Below are 13,904 nucleotides of genomic sequence, written 5' to 3' on the forward strand. Positions count from 1 at the left end.
ATTCCCTGAGTTCAGAAGAATGAGGGGGAATCTCATAGATACATTCCGAATGTTAAAAGGCCTGAACAGATTAGATATTTCCCATGGTAGGGGATTCTAGGACAAGAGTGCGCGACTTCAGGATTGAAGGACATCCTTTTAGAAATGAGATGCGGAGAAATTACTTAAGTCAGAGGGTGGTAAATCTGTGGAATTTGTTACCACGAGCGGCTGTGGAGGTCAAGTCATTGGGTGTATTTAAGGCAGAGATAGATAGGTTCTTGATTAGCCAAGGCATCAAAGGGTATGGGGTGAAAGCAGGGTAGTGGGGATGACTGGAAGAATTAGATCAGCCCATGATTGAATGGTGGAGCAGACTCAATGGGCCAAATGGCCTACTTCTGCTCCTACATCTTATGGTTTTAAATCCTTTGGACTGTTGTGTGATTTGTGATATACCTCCATTAATGTGGTCATACCTTTCTTATTTCTCAGTTCCACCCATAAAGCCTCACTAGTCGAGTTCTCCAGTCTGTCCTGACAGAGCATTGCTCTGACATTTTCCCTGACTAGTAATGCCACCTCTCCTCCTTTAATCCCTACCGCTCCGTCGCGCTTAAAGCAACAGAACCCTGGAATATTGAGCTGCCAGTCCTGCCCCTCCTGCAACCAAGTCTTACTAATGGCTGCAATGTCAAAATTCCAGGTGTTGATGCAAGTGCTGAGCTCATTCACCTTTCCTACGATACTTCGTGCATTAAAATATATGCAGCTTAGGACATTAGTTGCACCACGCTCAACCTTTTGATTTCTTACTTTGCCTGAGGTCTTAACAATATCTACCTCCACATCCTTTCCACTAACTGTTCTGGCACTCTGATTCCCAACAATTCACCCCCACCCCCCCCCCCCCCCACACACACACACACACACACAACTAGAACATAGAAATCTACAGCACAATACAGGCCCTTTGGCCCACAATGTTGTGCCAACCATGTGACCTACTCTAGAAACTGCCTCGAATTTCCTGAGCATATAGCCCTCTATTTTTCTAAGCTCCATGTACCTATCTTTGAGTCTCTTAAAAGACCCTATTGTATCCGCCTCTACCACCGTTGCTGGCAGTGCATTCCATGCACCCACCACTCTGTATGAAAAACTTACCTCTGACATCCCCCTTGTACTTATATTCAAACACCCTAAAAGCACCTCAAACCTCTTGTGTTAGCTGCAAAAGAATCATTTTTTCTCTGTGGTCATAATTACTAAAAGATAAAAAAGACTACTAATTACACCAGTAAACCTAAATTGAAGATTCATTCATAGATCATTCTTCTTGTTGTTTCATGAAGGAATGCAGGACTGTAGATTTGGGATGGAATTTTATAATAATTGGATAGATTTCTAAGACATTTTTATTCTATTCTATTTCACTATATTATTCTATTATTTTAATTTCCAATAATGAATTTTTTCATCAAGCTGTGTTAAGCAATTCTTGTTTTTATTGTGTATTTTCCTTCAAATTTCCTCATCTGTGAAACCCTCAATCTTATAAAACCAATGTTATTTAATGCTGAATGGCAGTTCTTTAGAGAAAAATAAAACACTGTCCTCTGAGTATGTTTATAAGTGACATGGCTCTTGATTTATAAAACTTCCTTCAGCACTGAAGCCTAAATAAGCTCTTTACGCAATACGTAATCATTAGTAAGTACATTACAGGAACATGTTTGACAAACTAATGTAATAACCAATTCTGTAATGTCATTCTTGTAAAGACAGAACAATAACTCAAACTAAATGTTTCCATTTTCATACAGCAAGAATAGCAGTAGCTAACAATTAATAATAGCATGGCAATCAAATCTTCAGACCTAACAATATTACAGCAATGTTTTATCAGATATTGTACATTATATTAAAAGACTTAATGGACATACAGTAAAGGGAACCTGTTCTCAACCCAGCAGCTATAGTTCATTATAGAGGAACACATCTGTTTACATTGGCTTTGGATATTTCTAAGTTCAGCTAAGCTTGAAATTGAATTGAATTGTACATTTCACACAGATGGAAGTATGGAATATTTGCCTAGTTACATTATGACGACATCAGCAATAATATATATAAAAAAGCAAAATCATAGAACTATAAACATGAGAAATTCTGCAGATGCTGTAAATCTTGAGCAACACACAAAAAAAAACGCTGGAGGGAATGCAGCGTCTATGGAAATGACTAAATAGTCGATGTTTCAGGCTGAGACCCTTCTTCAGGACTGGAAAGGAAGGAGGAAGATGTCAGAATAAAAGGGGTGGCAGGGGAGAGGAAGAAGGTGATAGGTGAAGACAGGTGTGTGGGAAAGGTAAAGGGCTGGAGAGGAAGGAATCTGATAGCAGAAGAGAGCAGATCACAGGAGAAAGGGAAGGAGGAGGGGATCCAAGGGGAGGTGGTAGGCAGGTAAGGGGTCAGAATGTGGAATAGAAGTGGGAAGAGGCATGATTTTTTTTTACATGGAAGGAAATATCAATATTCATGCCATCAGATTGAAGGTTACCCTGATGGAATACAAAGTGTTGCTCCTCCACCCTGAAGGTGGTCTCATCTTGGCACAAGAGGAGGCCACGGTCAGACATGTTGAAACAGGAATGGGAATCAGAATTAAAAATGTTGGGCCACCGGGAAGTCCTGCTTTTGGTGGATGGAACAAAGGTGCTCGACGAAGCCATCCCCCAACTTACAACGGGTCTCACCAATGTAGAGGAGGCCGCATCAGGGGCATCGGATGCAATGGATGATCCCAGCAGGTTAACAAGTGAAGTGTTGCCTCACCTGGAAGGAGTGTTTGGGGCTCTGAATGGAGGTAAGGGAAAAGGCGGATGGGCAGGTGTAGCACTTTGGCTGCTTGCAGATGTAAGTGCCAGAAGAGAGATTTTTTTTATTGAGATACAGCACAGAATAGGCCCTTCTAGCCCTTCAAGCCACACCGCCCAGCAATCCACCAAATTAAACTTAGTCTAATCACAAGACAATTTACCTAACAACCAGAACGTCATTGGACTGTTGGAAGAAACCAGAGCACCCTGAGCAAACCCACGCAGTCACGGGGAGAATTTACAAAATCTTTACAAATAGCAACAGGAGTTGAAGCCAGGGTCCCCTGTGTTGTGCTAACCACTACCCTACTGTGGGGAGGGCTGAATGGAGAAGAGAATTACGGACAGAGAGATTCCTGTGGAAAGCGGGGAATGGGGATGAGGTAAAGAGGTGTTCAGTGGTAGGATCCCTTTGGAGATGGCAACTATTTGGCGATGTCATAGAACTACAGTTGTTTCTCACTGATTCGCAGACTCAGGTCAACTGTTCAACTCAATAACTGCAATCGGTAGCCTTAAAAGTGGCAATCAAGTGAAGAATTCATAGTAAATTCAGAGCACAAGAAACGTCATGTGGCCAATGCGTGAGCTCTTATAAGTCACATTCCAACAAGCTTAAGAAAATGCAGTAACTGAGTTGTAGGACTTACTACACCCTATTTCATCCATTCTGTCACTGCAATCATCCGCGTGGTCACAGATGTATTCTTTTGGGATACATTCCCCATTTGTGCAGGTAAACTGTTGACTGGAACACTTCTCTGAAGCTGCACAGAAAGGCAAATAATAATCACTGTTAGCAAGGATTGATCTTACACTTTTAAAAAAGTGTCACAACACCATTCATCATTGCTCTCTAGATTGAATCTAATGAAAAATTACAAGAGAACATTAAAGAAATTAAAGGCATTTCCAACTGGTACATGGTAGTGAATAGATAAAGTCTTGGATAGGTCTGTAGTCTGTAGCCTAATGTAGTTTTTGTGCTTTTTCTTACATAGTTCAGTGTAGTTTTTGTATTGTTTCATGTAGCACCATGGTCCTGGAAAACGTTGTCTTATTCTAACTATGTTCTGCACCAGCAGTTATGGTTGAAATGACAATAAAAAGTGACTTGACTTGAATCTTATCATGTATTGACCAAAATGAGTAGTCAATATTCATAGGCCTGTGCTATAAGATTGAAAAGCAGTGAAGCAGTTAATTTATTATAGTTAATTTTATCTCATTAGTGTAAAAACACAAATAAGTATTTAGTTCATAGCTTTAAAATGCTAAAGCTAGGAGGTCAGCTGGAACATTACAATGAAACTGTATCTCATTTAATTCTGTTGCAACTTCTAGTGGTGCCAAAACCCATGAGAGTGTGACAGAACATGACAAGAAAGTGAGAAGCATATGCACAATCAAAAAATTGTGGAAAAAATACAATTATAGTCTTGTTCAACTATACTGCATTGCTTTCCTTTTTATTATCGAAAGCTTTTACATCTTTTCACTTGTCATCTTTTTTGCTTTATTTCATAATATTTTTGGCTTCAATTTCTCACTGTGAAAACATTTAATATAAAGAGAGACACCTGCACAGTTACTCTGGCAGTTTGTCTTTTTTACTCCAATTAAAAGCAATTTATGTCTTGGTTAATTCAGAATCTTTATTTCTGATATATCTCTGTAAAGAAAATTCAGATGTCAAAGCTTGCTGTGAACTTAAAAAGTAGGTTTTGAGACGAAGATAGGGTGGAAGGCAGAAGCTGGAGGGTGAGGAACAGTGTTTTTCATGCTGACATCATCATTACATGTACCACCCTGTCACAACACCATCAAGTGCTGAGTCAAAGCAAATGTGCAGATGTCACTACGATGTCAGGCTCTGGGCTTGCACTCACTGCAGTTTGGGGATTTAGGGATAACCTACTTACCCTATTGAATATTGAAAGGCCTTGATAGAGTGGATGTGTTGCGGATGTTTCCTACGGCGGGACAGTCTAAGACCAGAGGACACAGCCTCAGAATAGAGGAGCATCCTTTTAGAACAGAGATGAGGAAGAATTTCTTCAGCCAGAGAGTGGTGAATCTGTGGAATTCACTGACACAAACAGCTGTGCAGGCCAAATCATTGGGTATATTTAAGGCATGGGTTGATAGATTCCGAGTGGTCAGGGCATGAAGGGATATGGGGAGAAGGCAGGAAAATGGAACTGAGAAGGAAAATGGATCAGTCATGATGAAATGGCAGAAAAGACTCGTTGGGCCAAATGGCTCAAATTCTGCTCCTATATCTTATGGTCTTAAATTAAAAACTGCAAAATAAATTGTTGAAGATAAAACCCACCTTGCAAAATTATCCTAAATCTCCCATTCTACTTTGGCAATGAGATTTTGCAAGTCATCCAGCCTTCATATCATGTGATTTCGAATTTCATCAAAACTATTTGGTTTCATTCAATTAATTTCTATCTTATTGGATGTGGCTTTCAGTCTTGCTTAACTTCAACCCAAATTATGTAAAGTCAAGTTTAGAAAACAATGCACACATTAGTCTGATCTGTATAGGGTAACTTAGTGTACTGAAGCTTTTAGAGGAACTTGGGCAAGAGCTTCAATAAAGTTATTCAATACCTATGACAGCAAGATCATAATCTTATGAGTTCTATTAAAGTCTGAGTGGAGATTACAGTGAAATCCTATCTTAACCACATGAAACTTTTAAAGCAGTTCTCTCGAAATGCAGAAACTGGAATTAATTACTTACTTTGCGCCACCAAACATGTGGTTAATGACAAAACAGGTAAGTTTCTATGGGATAAAAATATATATGAAGCATTCAGCATAGTGGTTAGCACTACGTTTTATAGTACTAGACCCAGGTTCAATTTCCAGTACTGCCTGTAAGGAGTTTGTACATTCTCCTTGTGATCGCTTGGGTTTCCTCCCACAGTCCAAAGACAAACCAGATGATAAGTTAGTTGTTCATTTAAATTGTCCATAATTAGGCTAGCATTAAACTGGGGGATTGCTCAGCAGCTCGGCTCAAAGGGCTGGAATCTGTGCTGAATTTCAGTAAATAAATTTGTTTTCAGTTTAAAATTTGGCCCAAAGTCCTAATAGCAGCTAAAACCCTAAAAGATAATCCATGAATTTATGAAACAATCATAAACAGTTTAAAATTAAACTAAAACTCAAATACTGAAATTAATTATAAGTCATCTAAAGTTATTTGCACACAAAATACTGGAGGAACTCAGCAGGTTAGCCAGCATCTATGGAAATGAATAAACAGTCAATGTTTCAGGCTGAGGTCCTTCTTGAGAAGCACTTGAGGAACACTGTTTGGACAAAGTATATTCACCCACCCAGGTATCACTAATACTGCCGCAGGAAGAATGCACTATCTCTTTACAGGTAATGGTGGGAATTGAACCAGTCGCTGTACTATAAGGTGTCGTGACAACCACTATGGTACCGTGCAGCTAAGGTGCTGTAGCTAAATACTGCAGAGTTTACAGGAAGATAGAAGTACTCGAACATAAAAAAGACTAGCTTTATTTTAATAATTTATTATTATTTAACTTCATTACTTTTGATAGAGCAAGAAAGGTAAGTAGGTAACAGGAAACATTAAGGAGAAAGGAACAATACTCTTCTTAGTATCTCTGACAAATACCGCATAGCCCTGTTTCTACCTAAAAGCAGACAGGCTGAAGTTCATTAAAGAATCCATCACATCATAGATAGTCACTTAATTGCAAAGCACATGCCTTCATAGCACGAAGAATGCAGCACAAGATAAAGCAAACACATCTGCCAACCATTCATGGTTTATAAGATAAGCCAGAATTGTACACACAATGCTTACTTGTCTGCATTCACAGATGAAAACTAACAGATTTGAAATCCTAGATATCTTCGACAAATGATGCTACACAGCATAGCATCTGCATTTAGGCACAGGTTTCACATGCAAAACCTCAAAACAGTGCACCTCCTGAACAGTTTGTGCAGCTTGAAATTCAGTTGTTAACTCAATAAATGTTTTCTTCACTGCACTACAAAATTTTACTTGAAAGTCACATCTATGTATAGCACACTTCTTGAAATTATTTCATTTCCCTGTGTGTATGTAACTTTCTCGTGCATGGAAGCACCCAGTGACATTAACTGGCATAGGAAACATCAGTGGCTTAGTCTTACTTTAGTAACACTAGGGTGGAGGAGCAACACCTTGTATTCTGTGTGGGTTGCCTCCAACATGATGGTATGAATATCAATTTCTCCTTCCAGTAAAAAAATATTCTTCTATTCCCCACTCTTACCTCTTCTAAATTCCAGTGAGTATAGGCCCAATGCTGCTAAAGACTCCTCAAATGTTAACCCCTTCATTCCCAGAATCATCCTCATGAACCTCCTCTGTACTCTCTCCAATGACAACACATCCTCTATGAGATATGGGGCCCTAAACTGTTGACAATACTCCAAGTGTGGCCTAACTGGTGTTTTATAAAGCTTCAGCATTATATCTTTGCTTTTAAATTCTATTCCCCTTGGAATAAGTGGCAATATTACATTTGTCTTTTTTGTCACAGACTCAACACGTAAATTAACCTTCTAGGAGTCTTGCACGAGGTCTTTCTGCACCTCTGATGTTTGAACCTTCTCCCCAGTTAGATAATAGTCCACACTATTTTACCAAAATGCATTATCACACATTTCCCAACACTGTATTCCATCTGCCACTTTTTTGCTCATTCTTCCAACTTATCTAAGTCCTGCTGCAATCGCATTGCTTCCTCAGCACATCCATATCTTCACATCATCCGCAAACTTTGTCTCAAAGCCATCAATTCCATATCGCTTGAAGCTGAACACAAATATAATCTCAGACTACTTGAATCACGTAGGAATTTGGAGAAACAAGAAATTAACTTTTATTGAGTATAATGTGCTTAATTGCATAATGGTGCTGAAGCTTTTGCTTTAGTCTAAGCTAAAATTGTTTTGTTGTTGATTTCCATTTGTACTCGTCTCGCTTAAGTGTCCAATAATAATCAGCTAGTGTTGATAGATTCGAGTTGCCCTGATGCCATTTCTCTGTGACAGTAATGTCCTGGTGAAACCTTTCACAATGCCTGGCACTGACAGCACCAAGATTTGCAGGGAAGAAGTCTGCAAGATTTACAGAAAATGAATCTTTAGTGACTTGTTGTATTTCATGGTTCTGTATGTTTGAAACATGTTGTCAACCAACTGCACATATTTTGGTGCTCTGTTGTTGCCACGTAAATTTTCAACAACATTCTTGAATGCAATACGATTTTCTCCAGTCTCACTACAAGTTCTCAGAATTTCCTGTCATTGATGACCTGTTTAATTTGTGGACCAACAAAAAAAAGCCTTCCTTAATCTAGGCATCAGTTATGCTGACTTGAATTATGAACTATTAATTATGGGGTTATATATAAAAATAATCAATTACGTGCTATGTTCGTGGCTTGCTTAAAGATGAAGTTACACCTGTATTCCTAGATCCCTATGTCTTCCTTTAAAACATTAATAATATTTAAAGACCATCATTCCCAACCCCACACCAAATCAAGAAGTCTAACCTTGTTCTCCCAGTACAAGTGTGGGTTTGGGAATGACATTGAACTAGTTAAAGGAAGACACAGTAGTACTGCTGCCACAAAGACACCAAATTTCACAACATATGCCAGTGATATTAAACCTGATTATCTAGCTATTGGAACATTATTATATCTTTCAATCAAAAATATTTTCTGCGAAGAACACGTTCTTTTAATGTAAGAATACAATAATTATCTGGATTGTTACACCGAAGTTCTGCAACAGGGTAATAATAAAGGTCACATTTTAAGATTAAATTTACTTGGATAATATTTTAAGCGATATTTCAAATATATTTTAAATGTAAGTCGACAGTACACAGTGAGTAGAACATTCTGTAGCAATACAATAAGATAAAGAAACAAGTCTATCACTACTAACTTTGTAGGTGTAGAGTTTTTCTTTCTCTGTAATGTAAATATGTGTTTTAGGTTGCTATTTAATCAAAACATAAATGTCTAAATATCCCGAGTTCCCTCTGGCTGTGATGTATACGGCTTGATGCCAACATGCTTTGGCAAACTGGACACAGTGAGGTTTCACTAAAATTCTTAACAAGAGTATTGATTATCAATGTGTTAGGGAAGAGGAATCAACTATCCATGAGTCGCAGATCAATTAGTTAAATACCTCAGGTGCAACACTGCCACATTACACTAGACAACAAAGAATTTGCTTCCTGAATACTTTTTGGTGTTTCTTATGGATTTTGGCCTGCTGATCATGAAAATCGCCATGAAATGTCCCTACCATGCATGAAATCGCCTATTTTTAAAATTTATTATTTAAACCATCAAGGATGCTATATTATACACACACACACACACACACACACAGGATTACTCAAATATTATTGTAATATCAAACACGCAACACTATATATACAGTACTGTGCAAAAATCTTAGGTGTGTGTGTGTGTATATATATATATAAAAAAAACTAGGATGCCCAAGACCTTTGCACAATACTGTAGTAATTAGTAATTTTATGTATTGCACTGTACTGCTGTTACGGCAAAAATACAAATTTCATGACATGTGAGTGATGATAAATCTGATTATTAGATGTTTCAGTATTACAGTGGAGTAAAAGGAATTACGGAGGCATGAGAGAGGAAATAAGAAAAAATCTGTAGATGCTGGCAATCCAAGCAACACACACACACAATATGGTGGCAGACTATTCACTTTTCCATAGATGCTGCCTGCTAAGTTCCTCCGGCATTTTGTGTGTGAGGCATGAGAGAGAAGTTGGTCAGAATTGATGATGGCAGTGTAGCAATGACTGGAATTGCTGCAAGCAATCAGAAGGCACAGGATATATACATCCCAAAGAGGGAGAAGTATTCTACAGGAAAGATGACACAACCATAGCTAATGATATTAAACCTGATTATCTAGCTATTGGAACATTATTATATCTTTCAATCAAAAATATTTTCTGTGAAGAACACGTTCTTTTAATGTAAGAATACAATAATTATCTGGATTGTTACACCGAGAAGTCAAAGCCAAAGAGAGGGCAAAAAATAGAGCAAATATTAGTGGGAAGCTAGAGGATTGGGCAGCTTTTAAAAACCAACAGAAGAGAACTAAAAAAGTCATTAAGAAGATAAAGATGGAATAGGAAAATAAGCTAGCCAACAATATTGAAGAGGATACCAAGTTTTTTCAGATACATAAAGTGTAAAAGAGAGGCGAAGGTGGATAACTGACTGCTGGGACACAATGCTGGAGAGGAGATAATGGGAGACAAGAAAATGGCAGATGAACTGAATAAGTAGTTTGTATCAGTCTTCACTGTAGAAGACACCAGCAACATGGTGGAAATTTCAGGTGTCAGGGGTCATGAAATGTGTGAAGTTACCATAACTAGAGAGAAGGTTCTTGGGAAACTGAAAGGTCTGAAGGCAGATGAGTCACCTCAATCAGATGGTATACACCCCTAGGGTTTGGAAAGAGATGGCTGAAGAGAACATGGGGGCATTAGTAATTATCTTTAAAATATCACCAGATTCTGGAATGGTTCTGGAAGACCGGAAAATTTCAAATGTCACTTCGCTTTTCAAGAAGGGAGAGAAGCAGAAGAAAGGAAAGTATAGGCCAGTTAGTCTAACCTTAGTGGTTGGGAAGATGATGGAATTGATTATTAAGGATGAGGTCTCAGGGTACTTGGAGGCACATGATTAAAAAAAAAAGGCTGTAGTCAACATGGTTTCCTCAAGGAAAAAATCATGCCCGGCAAATCTGTTGGAATTCTTTGAAGAAATAACAAGCTGGTTAGACAAAGGAGAATCAGTTGATGTGGTGTACTTGGATTTTCAGAAGGCCTTTGACAAGGTGCCACACATGAGGCTGCTTAACAAGCCACGAGCCCACGGTATTACGGGAAAGATTCTAGCATGGATAAAGCTGTGGCTGATTGGCAGGAGGCAAAGAATGGGAATAAAGGGAGCCTTTTCTGGTTGGCTGCCAGAGACTAGTGGTGTCCCACAGGGATCTGTGTTGAGACCAATTCGTTTTATATTCTATGTCAATGATTTGAATGATGGAATTGATGGCCATGTTGCAAAGTTTGCAGACGATGTAAAGATAGGTGGAGGGGAAGGTAGTTTTGAGGAACCGGAGGGGCTACAGAAGGACTGAGACAGATTAGAAGAATGGGCAAATAAATGGCAGATGGAATACAGTGTCTGAAAGTGTATGGTCATGCACTTTGGTAGAAGAAATGAAAATGTTGACTATTTTCTAAATGGGGAGAAAATACAAAAAAAAAACTGAGGCACAAAGGGGCTTGGGAGTCCTTGTACAGGATTTCCTTAAGGTTAATTTAAAGGTCGAGTCTGTGGTGAGGAAAGCAAATGCAATGTTAGCATTCATTTCAAGAGGACTAGAAGATAAAAGCAAAGATGTAATGTTGAAACTGTATAAAGCACTGGTGAGGCCTCACTTGGAGTTTTGTGAGCAGTTTTGGGCCCCTTATCTTAGAAGGATTTGCTGAAACTGGAGAGAGTTCAAAGGTGGTTCACAAAAATGATTTCAGGATTAAATGCCTTGTCATATGAAGAGTATTTGATGGCTCTGGGCCTGTGTTCACTAGAATTCAGAAGAATGAGGGGTGACCTCATTGAAACCTATCGAATGGTATAAGGCCCCAATAGAGCGGATGTTTCCTATGGTGGGAGAGCCTAAGATCAGAAGACACAGACTCAGAAAAGAAGGTGTCCTTTTAAAATGGAGATGAGGTGGAATATCTTTAGCCAGAGACTGGTGAATCTGTGGAATTCTTTGCCACAGGCAGCTGTGGAGACCAAGTCTCTATGGATATTTAAGGCAGAGGTTGATAGATTCTTGATTGGTCGGGACATGAAGGGATACTGGGAGAAGGCAGAAGATTAGGGCTGATAGGAAAATTGATCAACCATGATGAAATGGCGGAACAGACTCGATGGGCCAAATAGCCTAATTCTGTGTCTATATCTTATGGTCTTATGATTCTGACGTGGGTGTCTGTTGTGGACTGAGAGTGGAAAGAAGGCAGAGAGAGGGGAATCATGGCAGGGAAAAGGAGAAAGGAGAGACCAAGGAGCAGGAAGCACTAGAAAGATATTCTGTAATGCTCAATAAACCAATTGTTTGGAATCAAATGAGCTTTGCTGTGGTCCCAGGGCAGGATGTGTCTACACCTATATCACTTCCCAATCCTGGCACTCCTGCTCTGCCCCTGTCCCACTGCCCTAACCATTCCCACCACCCTTCGCTCCCGCCAGTTTTACAAACTCACTCACTGCTCCACATTAACAAATACAGTACTGTGCAAAAAGTCTTGGGCACCCTAGCTTTTTTTATATATGACTTTTGCACAACACTTTACTTATAGACCATTATTAATATGGCACTGCATTCCCACCACTGCCTGTAAGGAGCTCGTACATCCTCCCCACGATCATGTGGGCTTCCTCCGCTTTCCTCGCACAATCTAAAGATGTACCGGTTGGTTAATTAGTCATTGTAAATTGTCCCAAGGTTAGCTAGGTTTAAATCAGAGAAATTGCTGGGCCGTGTGGCATGAAGGACCAGAAGGGCCTATTCTGTGCTGTGTCTCAATAAATCAATAAATATAGTGTTAATATATTAATTATAGATTATACATGGAATATTATATTAGTGACGTATAGATAGTTGTTGAAGAATGACATCAATTTTCTTGCTCATAATGCTTCATCCATAAAAAAAACTAGAGAGTAATGTATTATAATTGCGGGTCACTATGTATACTCCCCTTTTGTGTGTTCTTTTCCGCACCTCATGTTTTTCAGTTTTTCTTTTACGAGGCTGAGCTGCTAGGTCAATGCTCAGCCCATCATGGATAGAAAGCGTGCAAGGTGCTGGCTAGATTCGAACCCGGGAAGATTCTCCTCGAAGTCCAGTGCTGATGCCACTACACCACCACCTGGCTATATTCCCCCTTTTACAGAAATGTTATTATTATTTTTCTCCGATTCTTTCTAGTCGACCGTATCCCCAATGCTTCTTCTGTTTCCAGTAGCCTTGGAGATACGCTCTGTTTCAAGAATAATGCATTCTTTTGAAGGACAGAGAGTACAATATACCTTTCTGGATGGTAAGTTAACAGGTAAATGTTGATTTTTATAAAACAATTAGAACATTTTGTTTTTTCACTTTATTTGCTTGCTGCAGAATATCTTGCATATTTTTATGTGTACATTAGATTGTTCTCTATCCCTTTAAGTAGTTTTAGCAGCCATAGATAAGGCTGCAGATTATGAATTACATTTAAAAAAATGATGACATTGTTAACTTATTATGCATAATAATTTCCCTCCAAACTTGCAATCATGATTTGCATCAGAGTACTGTTGGGGGGGGAGGGGGTGGAAACAGCTTACCTGGGGGAAGCAACAGTGGCCGTGCCTCCAGCACAGAGTACGGCCCTGTAGCTTAGAAGGGTAGGGAAAGGAAGAGGAGGGCAGTAGTAATAAGGGACTCGATAGTTAGGGGGTCAGATAGGCAATTCTGTGGACACAGTCAGGAGACCCGGATGGTAGATTGCCTCTCTGGTGCCAGGGTCCAGGATGTTTCTGATCGTGTCCAAGATATCCTGAAGTGGGAGGGTGAGGAGCCAGAGGTCATGGTACATTTAGGTACCAACGACATAGCTAGGAAAAGGGAAGAGGTCCTGAAAGGAGAATATAGGGAGTTAGGAAGGGAGTTGAGAAGAAGGACCGCAAAGGTAGTGATCTCGGGATTACTGCCTGTGCCACGTGACAGTGAGGGTAGGAATGGAATAAGGTGGAGGATAAATGTGTGGCTGAGGGATTGGAGCAGGGGGCAGGGATTCAAGTTTCTGGATCATTGAGACCTCTTTTGGCGCAGGTGTGACCTGTACAAAAAGGA

At 39.4% G+C, this 13,904-nt stretch overlaps 1 protein-coding gene across 1 annotated transcript in view; it reads right to left on the reverse strand.

Moving 5' to 3' along the window:
• Window positions 1-13,904, reverse strand: part of lrp2a (low density lipoprotein receptor-related protein 2a) — a 405,821-nt gene that overhangs the window by 351,840 nt on the left and 40,077 nt on the right. Inside the window, exon 2 of the mRNA XM_072259785.1 lies at window positions 3,512-3,628. Coding sequence (XP_072115886.1) covers window positions 3,512-3,628 — 117 coding nt within the window. The remainder of the gene's footprint in view (window positions 1-3,511; window positions 3,629-13,904) is intronic.

Source organism: Mobula birostris, chromosome 6 (genome assembly GCF_030028105.1).
Source record: "Mobula birostris isolate sMobBir1 chromosome 6, sMobBir1.hap1, whole genome shotgun sequence".
In the NCBI taxonomy this organism is placed as follows: Eukaryota; Metazoa; Chordata; class Chondrichthyes; order Myliobatiformes; family Myliobatidae; genus Mobula; species Mobula birostris.